Here is a 20443-nt window from a genome sequence, read left to right as displayed (position 1 = left end):
TCCGCAAAACAATTAGAGGAGTGATTATGTGGAGCTCCTGTCTCTGTGTTGTGTTTCTTGCTGACTTTGTTGTACACGTAAATTGCTTGTTTATGAAATTATTGTATGCTGTGAGCAATCCCTTTAAATCTGAGATATATTAATGCAGCAATTATGGAGCTTATCTTAAAGAAGCCGCTACCATCAGATACTTCGATATTTCACACTTTCACTTTTTCCATTTCTGTAATGTGCTTAGCAATAATCCAATGATTATTTTCTGCATTTTATACCTCTAAAATGTGTTTATGCAAATTAAATCAAATGTAATTTGTTACGTTTGTTGCATGTTTTTGTAAATATAACATTAGCTTCCACTGTTATGCTGATGACACCCAGCTCTATCTCACTAGCAAACCTACTGCTTCAATTTCCACCCTCCTCACTTATTGATTGCATAGCAGAAATCAAATCCTGGTTTTCTTCAAATTTTCTTAAATTAAATAATGACAAAACTGAGGTTCTCCTCATTGGTACAAAATCAACATTATCCAAAACTGATCATTTTTCATTTGTTATTGATAATTCCTCTGTCTGCCCTTCCCCACAGGGTGTCATCCTTGACAGTACTTTATCTTTTCAGTCCCACATCAATAACATCTCCTGGTCTGCATATTTCCACTTGTGTAACATAAATTGTATTCCCCCCTCCCTCACTCCCCACACCACTGCTATCCTCGTTCATAGCCGTGTCACATCTCGTCTCAATTATTGCAATTCCCTTTTCTTTGGTCTTTCTTGCAAATCTCTTTATAAGCTTCAACTGGTCCAGAATTCAGCTTCCCGCATCATTACTAGAACCCCCTCTATTCACCATATCACTCTCGTTTTGCAGCAGCTTCATTGGCTTCCAGTTAAGTTCCAAATTCAATTCAAAATTCTCCTACTAACTTTTAAGGCTCTCCACAACCTCGCCCCTCCATATCTGTCTGACCTCCTCCATGTTGCCATTCCTTCCCATACCCTTAGATACTCTTCCTCCATCCACTTGACTGTCTCCTTCGTCCATCTTACTACTATAGGGAGCACAGCATTCAGTTGCTCTGCTCCCCAGCTTTGGAACAAACTACCATCTGAGCTTAGAAATATGGGATCATTTTCACTTTACAAATCTAAACTTAAAACTCATTTGTTTAAGACTGCTTTTTCTCTTTGATTGCAATTGCTCTGCCTGATTTTAACTTTTGTATTTTACTTTTGTTTATAATCTGTGTTTTGTCTATTGTTCGATGTCCTTGAGTGTTTAGAAAGGCGCCTACAAATAAATAAAATATATTATTATTATTATTATTATTATTATTATTATTAAAATGCAGTGAAATGCACTATGAAACTCCTATGACTGTGTCGTGAGTCAAATATAAAGGAGCAATAACAATGCATAACTTCAAAAATTAAAAAATCATAAATAGAATAATAATAAGAAGAAGAAATTGAACAAGAAGAAGAAGAAGAACTTAATAGATGACTTCATTTATATCTCTTAATGTGAGAAAATTAACAACAGCATTACAGATAGATGACTTCATTTATATAACCTAATGTGAGAAAATCAGCAATATCATTAACAATACACTATCAACAGAATAAATACATTGCAAATATCTAACATACTGTTTATAAATTGATCATGTCCTAAATTCTAGCTTTTTTGTTTGTTTTCTATAAAACTCTATCCATCCTTATCATCCCCTTGTCATTTTAAATTATTTGAATGATTCTTCTGGCAGTCCGCCATGGGCAGCTCCATACAACAAGTTCATACTCAGGCTCTAGTGGCCCACAGATCATTAAACAGTGTCAAAAAGTTTTGAAAATGTATCTGGATAACAATCAGCAACACAAATGATTCTGTCCTGTATGGAAAGGAGAAGCAGTGTCATTAGCTCAGTATGTTCAAGCATTTTTAGCAGCCTACCAATATTTGAGAAGCGTTTAAATCAAGGCTCAAAACTCATTATTTTAATATAGCCTTTTCTTGAGAACTGCTCTTATTCGTTTTTCATATTGCGCCTTACTTAACTGAAGCAATTGTTCTTGATTGGATTCTCTAAATCTTTCCCAGTTTTCTTCTCCCTGTGTCTGCAGTAGCAATCGATCTGCTTTGGACAGGATGGTGTTATCAATACCTGTTTCCAGATTCCTATATTAGCATGCAATTGTCGTCATATGCTGGTGCAGAGGCCTGCTTGAGAGCACACCTGGTCTTAAAGCAGGCCTTGTACACAATGGATTCAGAAAGTATTCAGATCCCTTCACTTTCTGCACACTTTTTTAACTTTAAATTGATGAATTTGACATCACCCCCCCCCCCCAACTACAATCAAAAACCAATAAAGACACAATTAAAATATGTCTCCAGAATGTGCTGCAAATTTACCGAAAATCTCTCATTCATGTAAGTTTTCAGACCCTTAACTCAATACTTTATAGAAGCCTATTTTTTTGACTTCTTGGGTAAATCCCCACATGCTTTGCAAATCTGGATTTGGGCAGTTTATTATATTCTTCTTGGCAGATCCTCTCAAGCTTCTTTAGATTGAATGAGAAGCATTTGTAAACTGGCATCTTCAGATCTCTCCACAGATGTTCTATGTGGGTAAATATTTGCCTTTGGCTGAGTCACTCAAGGACAGTCAGAGATTTGTCCTGCCTTAGCTGTATGTTTTATGTCATTGTCTTGTTGAAAGGTGAGCCATCACACCAGTCTGAGGAGCAGATTGTCTCCAAGGACCTCACTATATTTGTCTGCAGTCAACTTTCCCTAAATTCTGAGCATTCTCCCTTTCACTGCTGTTGAGGCGAACCCCAAATAGCATGATGATGCCACAACCACACTTGACCTTAGGGATGGTATTAGGCAGGTGATGAGCAGTGGTGGGTGGCACGGTGGCGCAGTTGGTAGCACTGCTGCCTCGCAGTTGGGGGACCTGGGTTCGCTTCCCGGGTCCTCCCTGCGTGGAGTTTGCATGTCCTCCCCGTGTCTGCGTGGGTTTCCTCCGGGCGCTCCAGTTTCCTCCCACAGTCCAAAGACATGCTGGTTAGGTGGATTGGCGATTCTAAATTGGCCCTAGTGTGTGCTTGGTGTGTGGGTGTGTTTGTGTGTGTCCTGCGGTGGGTTGGCACCCTGCCCGGGATTGGTTCCTGCCTTGTGCCTTGTGTTGGCTGGGATTGACTCCAGCAGACCCCCGTGACCCTGTGTTTGGATTCAGCGGGTTGGACAATGGATGGATGGATGGATGACCAGTGGTTGGTGTTTGTTAGACATAGTGCTTGGAGTTCTGCCCAACCACTTCAGTTTTTGCCTCCAGGATGAAGCTGGCCACTCTACCATGCGTGCTTGATTGATGGAGTGCATTATGAGATGTTCATCCTTTTGACAAGCTCTCCCATCAGTACAGAATTTCTGAAGTTTTCTAAGAGTGACCATTGGGTTCTTGTTCAACCCCCTAACCAAGGTCTTCTTTCCCAATTTGGCTGGACAGCCAACTCTATGAAGAGTCCTTGTGGTCCCAACGTCTTCCTTTTAACAATTATTGATGCCACTGTGCTCCTTGGAACACTCAAATGTTGAGAAATATTTTTTCCCCTTGCCTTGATTTATACCTCGCCACAATTTGATCGTGAAGGTCTACAGAGAGATCCTTGGACTTCACGGCTTGTTTTTTTGTCCTGACATGCACTGTTGAATTGTGGGTCCTGATATACACAGGTGTCTGCCTTTCTAAACTGTCCAATCAATTCAACAGGCCACAACTGCACTCCATTGAAGTTGTAGACGCATCTCAAGGAAAGTTAAAGGAAACAGGATGCACTTGAACACAACAAATGACCTGAATGATTATATGAATGAGAGATTTATTTCAGTTTTTGATTTGTAACAAGTTTGAAAATGTTTCTGAAAACTTGTCATTATAGGCAGTTGACTGATGGGCAACAATAGCAAATCTATCCATCCTACAACACAATAAAGTGCACAGAAACTGAAGGGGTGTGATTACTTTCTGAATCCTTTGTATACTGCGACTTCTGGGAAGTACTCAACCAAACACTCCTCCAAATCCGTTTGTAAGGTTGCCACCAATGGGATGAATTTTACAGTGAAAACACAAACAAAAACCACTTCCTGCCCATATCCAATTGTCATAGATGTCCTCTCTTTCATCTTAGTAGAGTTCTATATTACTCTATGTTCCTCTTTAGTATGATTAATGTGTATCCTTTGTCAGAATGCCTCAGATCTCACTGACTTCCCACTGTTTATAAGGTATTGTACTTTATAACTTCTCCCCACCTTTCCTTCTACAATTATAACCTCAGGCAATTACATAGAATAAAAGACAAGTAGAAGTTAAGATACACTTTAAATAATGTATTATTGATAATATTCATAAATAATAACAATAAGCAATATACAAGTGAATATCGGCAACCATACAACCTGATAAATGCTAATGTGTAGTTTCAGGTGGCACACAGACTTGCAGTTACTTTAAATGTCTTTAGTTAAGTCTTCCTTTTGGTGAGCTTTTTTCAGAACGGGCCGCATGCCTGTCTCAATATGGCTGCCGAGCTTCATGGTGTGTGAGATGCTCCTTCATGATGATAGTGTAAGAGAGAGAGGGCAGGGTAAAGCAAGCAAATTTATAGACTCTCTGTCCAAACCCTACAGCCAATAGAGCGTGTGGTACTTAATGGCTTCTGATTTAAAACCAAACAGGCAACTTTAGACCAATAGAATTTTGGTGCGGCACAATGGTTTCACACCTGCCCCCGATACCATTTGTTAAGGTGAAGCTTGCCAGCTAGGTAGTTGGCCTCCATGTGGGGTTTGATTGAGAGAGTCCTGTAGAGAATCACTTGCCAAACTGGTTCTAGGTACTTCTCCCGACCCTGTCATAAAATTACAAAGACTCAGCCCTAAAGACATGGGGTGGGGTGTTCTTAACCATCAAACCATATCAATAATGTAACACTAACATTACATTGCTTTGTCTAAGTTACAGAGAAAGACATACACAACATTTACCGACTTATATACAACATTTCACACTTCAACACTCTTTATTAGCAGTGTAGAAACATTTCAGTTCCTATTTCATAGTTTGTAGGGCTGAGACTCTCTCAAAAACTAGGCAGAGATTCTTCACCCACAGCTTCTGGAAGAGAAATGTCCTTCTGTTCTTTTTCTTCTTCTTCTTTGTGGATTTTATGTCAGTTTGCGTCCAGTGGGAAGGCATAATACCATCAAGTACTGTAATGGAGTGTGACAGAGATATGCCAAAATCAGCTTCCACAGCTACCACCCACAGCTGTCTTACCTAAAATTCTGCTCCACCCTACACATAACATTCACCCTTTCTTCACTTCTAAAATCTGTCCCACTCTAAATACTGCCACACTTCCATTTATACACCTATGTACCTGTACACTTTTCATACCATATTTTAGACAAACTATTACAACATGTCCAATGGTTTCTATTAACTTACAAATCCCACACATGCTCTTATCATGTTTTGCCAAAATAGCTAAAGCTCTGTTCAAATCAGTCAACAGCGTTTCCTCTTTCCTATTTCCACTTAAATATGTCTTTCCTCCACTGACTTACATAATTTGTAATACTGCCTGGCCATCACTTTTTCATCCAATAAATTCCTCTACATTTTAATATCCGACACTCTTGAAATACATTTGACTTCCTCCTTCATCATGTTAAGTAGTATGTCTCACTCTGGTCTACTAATTTCTCCTTTTTGTAACATCCTTAGCCTGTCCATTACCGAATATTTTAATTTCAGCAGGCACCAAACAATGCCAGAAACCAATCTACTCTATATACTGTGTATTGTACCCCATGTCACAGTACAACTTGGACAATCAGGTAAATCATGTATAGAAATAACACCTGACACTGGAGGTCAGTGGAATGGTGAGGAATCAGGGAATAGAGTTGGCGAAGGTGGTTGAGTTTAAATACTTGGGATCAACAGTACAGAGTAACAGGGAGTGTGGAAGAGAGGTGAAAAAGAGAGTGCAGGCAGGGTGGATTGGGTGGAGAAGAGTGTCAGGAGTGATTTGTGACAGACGGATATCAGCAAGAGTGAAAGGGAAGGTCTACAGGATGGTAGCAAGACCAGCTATGTTACAGTATATGGGTTGGAGACGGTGGCATTTACCAGAAAGCAGGAGACAGAGCTGGAGGTGGCAGAGTTAAAGATGCTAAGATTTTCATTAGGTGTGATGAGGATGGACAGGATTAGAAAGGAGTACATTAGAGGACCAGCTCAGGATGGATGGTTTGGAGACAAAGTCAGAGAGGCGAGATTGCGTTGGTTTGGACATGTGCAGAGGAGAGATGCTGAGTATATTGGGAGAAGGATGTTAAAGATAGAGCTACCAGGCAAGAGGAAAAGTGGAATGCCTAAGAGAAGGTTTATGGATGTGGTGAGAGAAGACATCCAAGTGGTTGATGTAACACAGCAAGTTGAAGAAAACAGGAAGAGATGGAAAAAGATGATCCACTGTGGCAACCCCTAATGGGAGCAGCCGAAAGAAGAAGGTAGCATAATGTTTAGTGGCATGACAGTATAGTGGATAACTGCAGTGTTAAGGATCCAGGATTCAGGGTTTGAATCCAATGCCGAGTCATTATGGGCGTGGAGCTTACATGTTTCTGTGTGTTTTTCTCCATATTAGAAACCCTGTGTGACCGAGTGTGTGAATGGGAGGTGCTGGTGCCAAATTCAAAGCCATTTCCTGTCTTCTACCCAGTGTTGCTAGGACTGGCACTGGTCGGCAACACTAAATTGGATTTAAGAATTGGATGTTATGTTATGCATGATGTCTGCTTTGAGTATTAGGTTTTCTGCTTATCTATGCTGTAGTTGTAATTAGTGAATAGTGCACTACTCTTAAGTAAAAGTTCACTTATTAAGAATAATCAGAAATTGAAGTAATTGGTGATTTTGCCTGCTGAGTACCAAATAAATCAGGACAGATGAAATTGTAGAGCCAAGTGCTCTAAAATAGAAGAAGAGAGATGGGCAATTTACATTTGCACAAGACTAATGGCTCATAAGAAAAGCCAGACTGCCACTTCCCTGCCATATCCTGATATGGCACGCTTGGTGGAGCAGTATGTTTTGAATCTTTCTTTTCAATCAATATATATTTTATGTAACAGTTTTCACATCAAAGCTTTCAAGTATCAGATAATCAATTCACCGCACAGGACTGTGCCCTCCAAAGGTCAGAAAGCTGGAGTTTGATGAGTAGTCACGGAATTAAGTCACGGACTCCTAGACACCTTAAAGAAGAAACACCCTTGCCACACAACATCAGTTATCAGTACTGACAGGGTCAGCTCGATCAGTAGCCAGAGGACAAATCCATGCCCTGGCCAGGGGATTGCTGAGCCTATTTGTTTTTTATTCACTAGTGAGGGTGACAGTTTTGATTTAAGAGCTTTTTTTTTCTTAAAGTAGAGGGTTTTGTTTTTGCATTACACATTCTGAATTGTTTTGTTGGCACTAAAGTCATACATTTATTAATGACTGTAAGAGCCATTTGTTAATTAGGTTATGTTGAGTTGTTCAAAGTATTTTCTTAGTTATGTTAGAATGCACTGATAAAAGGTAAATGGCAGGTTGTTTCATTTACAAAAATGTATTTACTTTATAATACATGTTTTGTTTATGTTCTACTTTTGAACATAACTCGATCATGTTGACTTTATTGAATCTTATGGGATGTACAATATTCTCATTTCAGTCATTTAGGTAGAACTCAAAATAGTTCTATTTAGTCCTCACCAGAAATTAATACGCACCAGCAGATTCGTCGTCAGCAGAGACTGGATAAGTCAGGTGACTTTCAAAGAAACAACAGGTTGTGGTTTTGAGTTATTGTCACCAGTTAAGAGCAAAAGGTTAATGAAATAAAAGTTAAAAAAAAAAAAACACACACACATACGAGAAATACTCAGATATTCTATTTAAAACACTTAATCACACAGACTAACGTGACTCTGTATTGCATTTTTCCTTGTATTCTCTTTTAATGTTTTATCAAACTATGCTCACTAACTACCATCACAAGTCAGTCAATGTACTATTAAGTCGTCTAGATTTACTACCTTAAGTACAGGTACGTTTACGTACTTAATAAAAATAAAGTGACTTTCGCTACGGGTCAACAACTTTCCACATTGCTGTTCATTAGTATTATCATTGCTCAACCAGATAAATATTATTAATACAGACAAATAAATAATACACCCAATTTACAATTCAATGCAGTTGTCGAATTTGCTCGCTGGAAAATAAAACAAAAAAATATATTTTGTGAAAGAAGATGCCAAGCAGCAATTTTTTCACTTTATATTTTACTAATATTTAACCTTTATTCCATAATAGATACAGTTACATAAATAAAATTCGCTTCACTCACCCAATCGGGTGGTTGGGGGGCTTCACGCTAGCCACTTTACGTCTCTACCGCTCGCTTTGTGAAGAGGAGGGCTGAATGCACGCTAAAGAGATGCGGACGGACCAGTTGCTGGCTTGCAGATGCTGCTACTGAGCTGCGTGTTCTGCTTGTCGCGCTGTGCATCGATCATTTAAAAGCCTGTACAGCAGCTGTTCTGTGTTTAGTGTTTGTCTCACTTCCTTGTCTTACAGGACGTTAAAGTATCTTCAAGAAATTGTTTGTAAGTAGGGCGTGATGTGCAGGTAGTCTCGCGGGACTTCAAAGTGTCTCTCTGAGATGATCACGTCTTGACCCAAGATTTTTTAATTATAATAGACTAGACAAAGAGCCCGTTTCGACGATGTAAGATAAAACAGGCACGGGTGGAATAGTATGTAATAAGTATAAGCACCATAAACCTGATATAGGTGTATTAAATGAATGCGTAATTAGGCCTGGAGCTGTAGTCGAAATCGCCTTTCAGGCCTCTAGAGCTTTAATCGAAGTCGCCTTCCTCTTTGAATTTTTGCGGCCGTAAATCCACCACCTGCCGCGATGTTGGTCGAAGTCTCCTTTCTCTTTGCATTTTCGCGGCCGTAAATCCGCCGCATGCCGCGATGATGGTCAAAGTTGCCTTTCTCTTTGAATTTTCGTGGCCGTAAATCCGCCGCCTGCTGCAATGTCGGTCTCGTAAGGTTTTTCGGGCAGCTGCGCAGAAGGCAACTGTGCATTCGGCTTCAGACGGACGTGAGTGAGCGAGTGAGTGAGTTAGGAGACTGGCAAATTATATATAAGGTAGATATAACACTCTATCCAAGGTGCATTTTGTGTTCATATTTAGTTCTACATTGGTCATGTCATTCTGGCACAGCTAAAGAAGTTGTGTTCTCATACAACTGTTGTACATTTCAGCTTTTGAATACAAATCTTTTGTATTTTTGTTGGTTTGTATTGTTTTACCAAATAAAACTAGTTTTGGTATAATCCAACCTGTTTATTTCTTATTGTTAACTTTAAACATGAACTATAACATGATACTGGAACAAGTATAATTGACAACATAAAAAGGTTATAGCTAAGCAACTCGGTGAGGTGCATTTTAAAAAAGTTTATAAAACAATTGTTAAAATATTATGCTTTATTGACATGAGTCATGTTCATTTAACATAATATAATTAAAAAAAAAATTAATTAATTTTATATAAAATATCATGTTGTTGCAGGATATATTAATTTTGTGCATTAAGCATAATTCAATTATTTTTGAGAAAAAAATGTTATTTTGTGGAACCGATGTACATATATTTTTTTATTATAATCTGACCTGCCATTATTTTCAGTGTGTGTGCCTATTTATTAGCACATAGTCAATGTGAGGTTCTAGTATAACCTTCACAAGCTTAATTATAAATGGAATATTCTATTTATCTCTTTTTATTCTGACTACAGACTAGTTCAAGTTGGTAGGACATGGAGGGCAAACAATTTCAAAGCGTACGTACTGAATGAACTGAATGTACTAAGTGAAGTTTCCATTGAGAAATAACACAACCATTAAATATAAAAAGTAACTGGAGTTTATCACGAGAAAGCCAAGATTGTAATGATACAGAGAAGAGGCCTGATTTCCTTTTTTCCCTTTTATTCTGCGTGTGTATTAACATTTCTGAATTTCTGTGATTTGTTCCTTTTTACATTTTCACTACACCTTTTTTAAAACAAACTTTATCGGACTGAGAAATTTCTTTTATTACACATTTGCCTCCTGATGAATCCTGCCTTTCCAATTCAGTATCTGCTCGACTTTGGGGACCCAGAAAGGATGCAGCTACAATGACACTGCCCACAGGTAAATGTGGTGTAAGAGCCATTTGCTAATTATTGAAGTTAAATTAGAAGGCTTGTCTAAATATTAGTGCATCACCACTCGCTACATCCGCTTCAGGGACAGCTTCTTCCCTAGGCCATTGGGTCACTGAACTCCCAGTAATCCAGTCCTACCTGTCCTGCACTGTGCACTGTACCCACCTGTTAGTTTATGGGTAATTGTTCTTGTAAGAGCCTATATATTAGTTCATAGTCTATGGGAAGTTGTTAAAATCCCCACAAGCTGAATTGAATTGGTATATTCTAACTATTTCTTGCCTCTCTGATTATAGGTTAGTCTCAGTTAGTGACCTGCCTTGCCGTGAGTAAGGCCTGGAGGGCACACGGTTTTAAACCGGGCCTTAACGTGCCCAACAGAATGTAACATAATGTGCTTTACTGAACGTGCAGTGCCATATGTTTAGAGTGTACTGAAGGTGAAGTAAAGAATCTTTAAGTATCGAAACAACTAAAGTTTGACAAGAAAAGCTAAGTTAAGAGAAGAGACCTTTATCCAACTTTTTTGCCTGTTTTTTCTACGTGTATAACAACCTTTTTTCTTTATTCTTGTGTGGACTGTTTGCTTTGAATTTTCACTAAATCTTTTAAAACAAATTTTTGGGCTGAGAGATTTCTTTCAGCGCATGTTTGACCCGTGCTTGCTTCTGCCTTACTTACCAGCAGCTACAGGTGGTAAAGGAAATGAAAAGTGTTTCTCATTTTCTGGTTTCCTACATGGGTTTTAGATTCTCAGTTTTGGACCAGTTGGTTCGTTGTGTGGTGGGTGCAGCCACACGCTATCATTGCATGCTCCCAACCTGTTTTGGATCTTTATTACATGCTAGTTACGGTACCTGTCAAAGACCGATAATTTAATAATTGAAAAATATTTGATATCGCTAATGCACAAGTGATGTGAGCAAGTCGGCAAAACGAAACCTCCTAGGAGAGAGATGGCCAGAGTAGTTCCTTTCAGTTTTCTTCTGACGATTTCAATAGTTTCTAGGACCCCAGGTTTTTTACAGCACGGGCTTACACAGCTAGTTTTAGAATAAGCATTTAAATTGAATAAGTGGATTCTCTTCCCTTATTTATTTTAATTATTTTGAATTTTTTTTATTTAAGTATTTATTTACTTATTTTTCCTATTATTAAAGTTTAACTCTGTTGGCCTAGCTCTCTTTCTCATGGGTGGGGGTTGATTTGAACTGTAAAATTGGACTTGCTTGTATGGAATGTTATTTACTTTTAATAAACTCAATAAAATGTTAAAAAAAAGTTGACTAATCAGAGCTGTGTGAATGAGTGTGTGTGAGTGTGTGTGAGGGTGAGTGGACTCAGTGTAGGGCTAGATTGTGCTTTGCACCCAGTGTTGACGGCATAAGGTACGGCCTGAATTGGATTAAGTGGTTTAGTAAATAAATGTTGTCTTATGAATACTGTACATACCATATCCAAACAGCAGTTCTGGTGTTTATCCTTTATATTACATTGCATCCACATACATTAACACAGCAGCAACATGTTAGAAGAGGAACAGAACTAGTCTGGTTTTCTGTCATAGAGGCCCTTCTTATCGGAAATTGCAGAGCTTTTAACGCTCAGTCGGCATTCATTACTTTAAATTATGATCTGTTTGGGTTTACAGCAAGAAGAGGCAAAATGTTTTTCACATAAACTTTGCACTTTTTCAGGCAAAGATGCAAAAAAGAGGAACTTTACTCATTCGTCAAAAACTGTAATTGAGTCATGGCCTTTATTTATCACTGAGTTTGCCAAATTCAGCTGCTTGCTGTTACAGTTTTGAGAGGATTCCAGTTAAATATTTAGAAAGTCACATTTCATTAAAATCTGAAACAGCACTGCTATCTTATACACGGATGGGATCACAGTTTTTGTAGAGACTGAACATTCTCCCTAGTTTGAAAGGGGGAGGACTGTGTAGAAAAATGAAATGAATTGAAAGTCTGCAATGTGCACATCTGAATTGTTTGATTTGTAATTTTTATTTATTAATTTTTATTGTAATCATTCCATACAAATAGATCAATTTATAACCAAACAAAATTGAAAACAAATCAAACCCCAGCCCTGAGAAGGAGAGCTTAGCCAAAGGAGAATTGTTTAGGGATTTTTAATAAGGCAACAATAAACAAAAGAAAGGAAGAAATAAATATATAGGTAAATAAGAGATGGAGAAGGGAATTAAATGTGGTAATAGTTATTTCTCTTATTCTAAAATAATATTGATTAGATCCTGCCAGGTTTTGAAAAAAATTTTGTACAGATCCTCTAACTGAGAATTTGATTTTTTCCAATTTCAAATAATATAAAACATCGGTTGCCCACTGACTTATCAGAGGAGAGTTAGGATTCTTCCAGTTTAATACACTAAGTCTGCATGCCAAAAGTGTAGTGAATGCAATCACCGTTTGCTTGTCCTTCTCCACAGAACACCGAACACAGCTGTTAATGGATTAGGAGGGATTGTGACCCCAAGGCTGTCTGAAAGGCACTTAAAAATTTTTGTCCAAAATGATATTAGTTGGGTGCAGGCCCAGAACATGTGACCCAGTGAGGCAGGAGCTTGGTTGCAGCGTTCGCAGGTTGGATCCTGCCCTGGAAACATTTTGGACAGTTTTAAGCGAGATAGATGTGCTCGATATATAATTTTTAGTTGAATAATTCTATGCTTTGTGCATATGGAGCTCAAGTGAATTCTCTGCTTTGCTACCTTCCACTCCTTTTCTGATATATCGATTAAGAGATCTTCTTCCTAATGTCCTCTTGGATCTTTGAAAGGTAGGGACTCTAATAGGATTTTATATAATGCGGAAGTGGTGTTTAATTCCTCGGAATTGAGCAGTATTTTTTCCAGCATTGTGGAGGGTGCGAGGTGGGGGAAATCGGGCAATTTCTGTTTAACAAAATTTCTAATTTGAAGATAGTGAAAGAAATGTGTAGCTGGGAGGTTGAATTTTGAACGTAATTGTTGTAATTTTAAACAGTGGCGAAGACAGGTAAAATGTGTCTTTGTCCCAAACACTATGGAGAGGACAGGTTAGGAGCAGGCACTGATACAGCACGTTGTCGTATCCACCACATGACAAACCACCTAAGGATCCCAGATTAGGACTTGAGTGCAGCCATGCTATGGATGACACCTCAGCACCACACTGGAACTGTGACAGGTTTTTTATGGTGACTGGAGTGCCAGTCCTGCCACCAACCCCCAAGGTTTCCCTGCAGTTTGGAGGACCTGCTTACAGAGCTGGATGCAGGTTAACATCATACCCAGGATGGACCACTTGCAAGTTAAGGGCCTTGCTCAAAGGCCCAATGGAGTATAGTCACTTCTGGCATTTACGGGATTTGAACTGGCAATTTTCCGATTGCCAGCACAGATGCCTAGCCTCAGAGGCACCACTCCACCTCAGTATGGAGAGCACTGTATAAATCAAGTGGTATTACGATGCTTACAATTGAGGTCAAACAGTTCAATTTTTTGGCTTCATCACACCAAACAATCCAGAGTCCATTAGGTACCTTTTGCAAGCTCCAGGTGAGTTTTCATGTGTCGTCTGGTCACTTTGCCATTAAGCCAAGATTGATGGAGTGTTGGGTTTCCTTGTGGAAGCTTCTCCCATCTCCACCCAAGTTCTCTGGATTTCAGGTTAGAGGTGACTATTGGGTTCTTGGTCACCTTTCTTACTCTGGCACTTCTGCTCTGATTATTCATGGATGGAGAGCTCTAGGAAAAGTTGTGGTTGTTCCAAACTTCTTCCATTTAACTGTGCTTTTGGGAAACTGTAATCTATTTCTGTAGTCTTTCCAGATCTGTACCTCAACACAATCCTATTTCTAATCTCTGAGAGAATTTGTTTGACCTGGTGTTTGCTCTGATACACATTGTCAACTGTGAGATCTTCCATAGAGAGACAAGTGTGAGCCTTTCCTAGTCATGTGCAATCAAATGAACTGACCACAGTGGACTCCAAACAAGGGGGAGAAGCCTCTTAACACGATCGACAGAATGGGATACATCTGAGCCAAATTTTAAGCTTCATAGTGAAGTGCCTGAACATGTCTATCAATGTGATATTTCAGCTTCTTATTTTTATTAAACTTGTAAAAAATATCTAATATGCTTTCACGTTGTCATTCAGGGGTATTGAATGTTGATTCAGGTTAGGTCAGGTTGGGAAGCATGCACTGGTACAACGTGTTGCCGCACCCGCCATATGATGAAATAGCTTGGGATCCTGGTTGGCAGACACGTGGTCCAGACCCACCCTCCGGAAATGACCATCTATCTGCCACAGCCAGGTGTTACATGGGCATCCCCTTGGCCTGGTCCAGCCACTGGGTTCCTCAACAATGAGGATCTTGTGGGGAATCGCACCATATGGCTGTAGTGCCGTAACTGACGGCCGCTCACAATGCAGGTAATGTGCTTCATTCAAGACTCCATGTGAAACACAAAGTCAAACCAGCGGTACCCAAGGATTCTCTGATGAGACACACTACCGAAGGAGTCCAGTCTTCATCTCAATGTTGAGGAAAAAAAAGTATTGAAACGATTATAGCATAAGGCTGTTAGGTTATGTACATTTCATAAAGAAAGTATGAATTAAAAACAAAAATACACTTTGTATCAAACTCCCAGAATTCTCCTCTCCACAGACTATCTCTCTAAGCACCAAATGATCTGAAAAGCCAGTTTTCAGTCACACTTTGTCACAACCCCCAGAGATGACAAGCTCTCCATCACCCCTTCTCTCACCATGTCATTTCATTTCAGACAAGGATGCTTACTTCACTTTCATCAAGGTCATTACTTAGCTAATGTACATTTTTTATCTCTTCCTTTTTCTTCGTAGATCATTCAAATCTGACAGAGACAGAGAAGTCTGAGATAGAAACTATGAGGAATCACAGAAATGAACTTCTGGAAGACATCCAGGTAATTATTTTTAAATCCTTTAGTTGGTGAATGAGTCATACATCAGATGACTTTTTTCCTACATTCTTTTAAGAACGACAACATTTTCAAATTCTTTTCTGTTCAAAATGAACACATGTTAAAAAGACAAAAGGAAAGAAGGGGGTTTCTGTTTCTTCACACTGAAAACTACAGTAAATCTATTCCTTGCGCTCAATATACAGTATGGCAAGGCTAGAGTGATATATTTTTAATAGACACGTGACACACTTAGTCAGGTTTTACATATGCATGAGAGTTCTTTAAAATGCAAATCAACATGGACGTCTAAAACCACAAAGTTAAGTACTGTGATATTACTGAAATTTGAATGCTAGAGAACATGACATCTTTGGGGAATTCATTCTTATCTGTAATAAGACCAGTTCTCTTTATATGGCACAGTTGAGAGATGGAGCTGCAGGAGGTCTCTCAACGATGACCAAAAGACTGAATGGCCTTCAAAATTGATGACTCTGGAACATATCAACCTGTGATGATAATTAAGGCAGCATAGGGGTTAGTTATGGTCAGTTGATGCCATTCTTTATGACCAGTTAAACGGGAGCAAGGTCTCTGCATGTTAAGTGCTTGGTATCTTAAACTAATGATTACGGATAGGGAGAAACTTAAAAGGTGTTTTATAACTTGGGATGAAACTTTGATACACCTCAGTGACCTGGAAACCAAACAACAACTGAAACAATGGAAGACTGCTAATTCTACCACACAAAAGAAATTAAAGGTCCACTAGTGTCTGCAACATGATTTACACAATTTTTATGATATTGAGAGGTTAGTCCATATTGATTACATGGCTCAAAAAGTCCACCCAATCAGTTGATGTTATGTTGATATGCTTTGATGATTATGGAAATCATTCAAGGGAAAAGCAGTGAGGAAATCTGCTGACAGTCTCCGTCTGCTGTAGATTTAAAGAGATACCACACTCACCTTCTTCTTCAGACATGGCACCTTGTAACTAAATCTGGAGGGCTGCCACCGTGGAATAAACAATGCTGTGGAAGAGTAGTTGTACAAGCAAGACAAACATTTCATCTAAGTGGAATAACATTAAAAGACATGCATTAGTGTTCATAAAGATTATATTAAAAATAAAACTGTTTCTCTTTATAGTTCAGTCTTTGCATGTAAAGTGTCCAAAACCCCTTGGTAGTTTTCACATTTTATTGTTGTACAATATTGAGTCAAAGTGGAATTAATTTGACTCTGACCAACAGAAAAAGGATCCTTAATGTCAAAGTAAATCTACTGTGATACAGTGTTTTATAATAATACAATGTGAAAACTTCCAAGGGGTAAATAATAATAAATAATACCACTGCGCTACCGTGCCACCTATATGTATATGTGTGTATATATATATATATATATATATATATATATATATAGTGGAAAGATAAAAAGAAGGAAGAAGTTTTGAGGGATCCACCCTGTATATTATCACAACTGTGACAATCAGAAAAAGGGTAGCCATCAAAGACAGAATGTGACTAATTTGGTGAGTGGAGGTCTTAGGCTTTACACATGCTCTCCAGGGAGAGGCAGGACATGGGTGGCATTGATGTCGGTAGAGGAGCGTAGTCTGGTACCAAAAGTAGGTGGGACTTCCCTTCTGGAGGTCTGCAGAAGAGGTCTCTATTCATCAACCCCTGACTGTAGCTCATGCTCAGTTAAACCCTTAGACTGCCTCCCAGTAGTGCCACACTATATATATATATATATATATATAAAATTTTGAGATACCAGTAAGAGGTGGCCCATCACCCCCCAAATCCCATACTCATCCTCACAGACACAGATTCGGGTTCAAACACGTCCTTTTATTTTCCAAAGTTCCTCTAACAGGCTTCTTTATTTACAACATCGCATAGTAAACCCTTTCTCTTCTCTTTCCTTGACTCCTCCCAGGCGAGTGTTTTCTAACTCCTCTTCCCAGATGAAGACGAGGTGGCTTCTTTTATGTTGGACCCAAGAGTGCCACAACTCTGCATGTTGGAAGCACTATCAGGTCAAACAGAAGCCCCCCAAGATAGGGACATCACTCCCTTGTAGCTCCCTCTGGTGGCAACCAAGTTCCCCAACAAAGCTGACTATTCAGACTAAAACTCCCAGCATTCCCTGTGAGCTCCATCAGGAAATGCTGCCACCCAGTGTACAGAGGAAATACCAGCAAGCCCGCGATTCTCGAAAGAATCGCAAATCCAAGAATGGCAATCACTTTCTGTTCCCTCCGATACTTGGAGGGATGAAATATCATGGAGGGTGGGTGCGTCCTGGGAAAGTTCATTTAATTAAATAACCATATTTGTTGGAGCTGTGACTCAGTTGTAGGCGCCTTCGTTTATTGTTTTTAGCCATGCAGTTTCGTTTTTGTGTTTCTATGGCTGTGTCGTCAGCGAGAAGTCGTTTGCTGACGGCGGCGAATTTGCGTGCTGAAGTGGCCATGTCGGCGGATCTGGGCATGGAGGGCTACATTACTAAACGAACGTGGTATATGCGGGGGTGTGGGCGGTCGCGTTCGGACGGCTGTACAACCTGGCGTGCACGCCTTACCTCAGGGTTAGTGTACAGGTCGTAGCCATGGTACAGTTTTCATTTAATTAAATAAACATATTTGTACTAAAGCAGTGTCTTTGTGTGGGCACCTTCGTTCATTCATTGTATCCATACGGGCTCGTTTTTGTATTTCCATTAGTTGAGCTGTTTCTTTTTGGAGCCGTGACTCCGTTAGCTATAAGTCGTTTACTGTTAGGAATTATAATTGCACTTACGTTTAATACGGAGCGTTCGTTTATTGTTTTCTTCCATCTGGTGTCGTTTCTGTGTTTTCTGTGGCTGGACTGTTAATAATGTATTACTGTAATACTGTAATGTGATTCAAATATGCTGTGTAGTCTGGACCTTTGTGGATTCCGTACTGTAATACTGTAATGTGATTCAAATATGCGCTGAATCGTTTCATTTTTGTTTTCTCCGTGGCTGTGTCGTTAGCTATGGGCTCGGATTTGTATTTCCATTAGTTGAGCTGTTTCGTTTCTGAGCCGTGACTCCTTTGCCTGGGAGCTGTTTCGTTTTTTGAGCCGTGACTCCTCTGCCTGTGGTGTTTCAATAGCGCGTTGTAGGCGGTAGTGCGCGTGCACTTCGAAGTCTGGATGTCTCTGTGGCGGGCTCGTTGCAGTGCGGCAGTGCGTGTGCGCCTCGGTGTGCCCTGTGCCCAGCGCCCTGTGTCCATATCCGGTTTACAACCTTCGGTTAGTAATATGGATATAACCCTGGGTAGCAGGGCCTTCTGTTATGGCCTCCCAAGCGAGAAATGTATGAACAACCAACCTGACCATCATTATGGCATCCCAGCTGGGCGTAGAATCACCCTCCATTTGATGGACAGTCCATTTATTATACAGACTCACTATATATATATATATATATATATATATATATATATATATATATATATAGAGGTAGCATAGTAAGCATATTACTTTTATAATTCAACAAAAACATGATTTGGAATATGTCAATCAAATCCATGTTCCCTCTGTACACTTCTCTATTTTTGCCACTGTTTTTTATTCCAGACTTACATCAACAGCTTTACCACATCACATGTTTGTCCTGTGATTCTGAAAATATAAAAATAGAATAAATGCTAAATTCTTACCTTGGAATCATAAGGTCCTATCTCCACTAGATTATCCTTTGCATCCATCACTATCATTTCTGCCTTTTAAACTTACATTAAAACTGTCAGGAGGAACACTGACCTGGACTTCCAAACTTAATGTAATCAGCAGTAATCAAAGTAAGAGAAGAGCACAGTAGAAGAACAGAATATTTGAGAACCACTTAATTATCAGTGTAGGTAAATAAGCAAAACAGTACAGCACAATTTAAAAAAAAAAGGGAAATTTTTGCAGAACTCTAGATTGGCAGTAGTTGAGGCGGAGTAAGGCTTGGTGGGATTGGCAGCGGGTGACACGGGCCGGAAAAGAAGGAAGTCTACTGATTGACGTCTCCCTGGGCTATGAGGTCCAGATAAGATAACCTGGAGAGATGTCAAGCTTAAAGGAAGGCACCAGGACTTGTGGGATTTTAAAATGAGTCTCCTGCACTGTGTGGTTTTAACCTCATTTTTAATTGATTTTTCTGTTTATTGATTTTAACCTTCACAAAAACACTTTTTTTTGGATTTTATGTGATTAAACTACTTAACAGATTTAGATCTTTTTTTTCTAAAATTTGCTTGACCATTCCAGTTGATTTTGCGACTTCTGTCATTGCACTAAGTACACTGCATAACAATATTTTTGAAAAGTCTTACTTCCTGAAATGTTTTTGTTGATTGTGACAGGTACCAACTGGGTATGCACAAATATAGATTTGATTTTTACTGCATCACGGAGGAACTCTGAGAAATACATATTTATATGTTTACTGACAATAACATATTTAGTCATGTTTATGTTTCACATAAGTTATTAAATTCAACAGAATTCAAAGTGTTTTGCTCCTGATTTTCTTTTGTATTCAATGTCTGGTGCATCACGTTGCAGTGTCCAACAGTAGTCAGCTAGCAGTGACGGATTCCAGTTGCCCTGGTATCGTTTCTCCATCGTAGCAATTTCTTGGTGAAACTTTTCACCGTGTTTGTCACTGACAGCACTGAGATTTGCGGGGAAGATGTCCAAGTGTGAGTGGAGGAAATGAATCTTGAGTGACATGTTGCACTTCATTGTCTTGTATGCTTTGAGAAGTTTGTCTACCAGCTGAATGTAGTTTGGGGCTCTGTAATTATCTAGAAAATTGTCAACAACGTCTTTGTAGGCTTTCCAGGCAATCTTTTCTGGCCCAGCTAACAGATCTTTAAACCGTTTGTCACTCATAACATGTCTGATCTGGGGGCCAACAAAAATGCCCTCTTTGATCTTGGCAACAGTTATTCTTGGGAACATCTATCTTAAATAACGAAAACCTTCGCCTTCCTTGTTCAGTGCTTTCACAAAATTCTTCGTGAGTCCCAGTTTTATGTGAAGAGGAGGCAAAAATATTTTTGCCGGGTTGACA

The 20443-nt window shown here is 39.2% G+C and overlaps 1 protein-coding gene across 2 annotated transcripts in view; it reads left to right on the top strand.

The window, feature by feature from the left end:
- LOC114661965 (cytohesin-4-like) overlaps positions 1-20443 on the top strand; it is a 182585-nt gene that overhangs the window by 44852 nt on the left and 117290 nt on the right. For both annotated transcript variants that reach the window (XM_028815238.2, XM_028815237.2), the window contains one exon: positions 15255-15337. In XM_028815238.2, coding sequence (XP_028671071.1) covers positions 15255-15337 — 83 coding nt within the window. The remainder of the gene's footprint in view (positions 1-15254; positions 15338-20443) is intronic.

The sequence above is a fragment of the Erpetoichthys calabaricus genome, chromosome 12 (genome assembly GCF_900747795.2).
Source record: "Erpetoichthys calabaricus chromosome 12, fErpCal1.3, whole genome shotgun sequence".
NCBI classification, from domain to species: Eukaryota; Metazoa; Chordata; class Cladistia; order Polypteriformes; family Polypteridae; genus Erpetoichthys; species Erpetoichthys calabaricus.
This window is presented reverse-complemented; position numbering and strand designations above follow the sequence as displayed.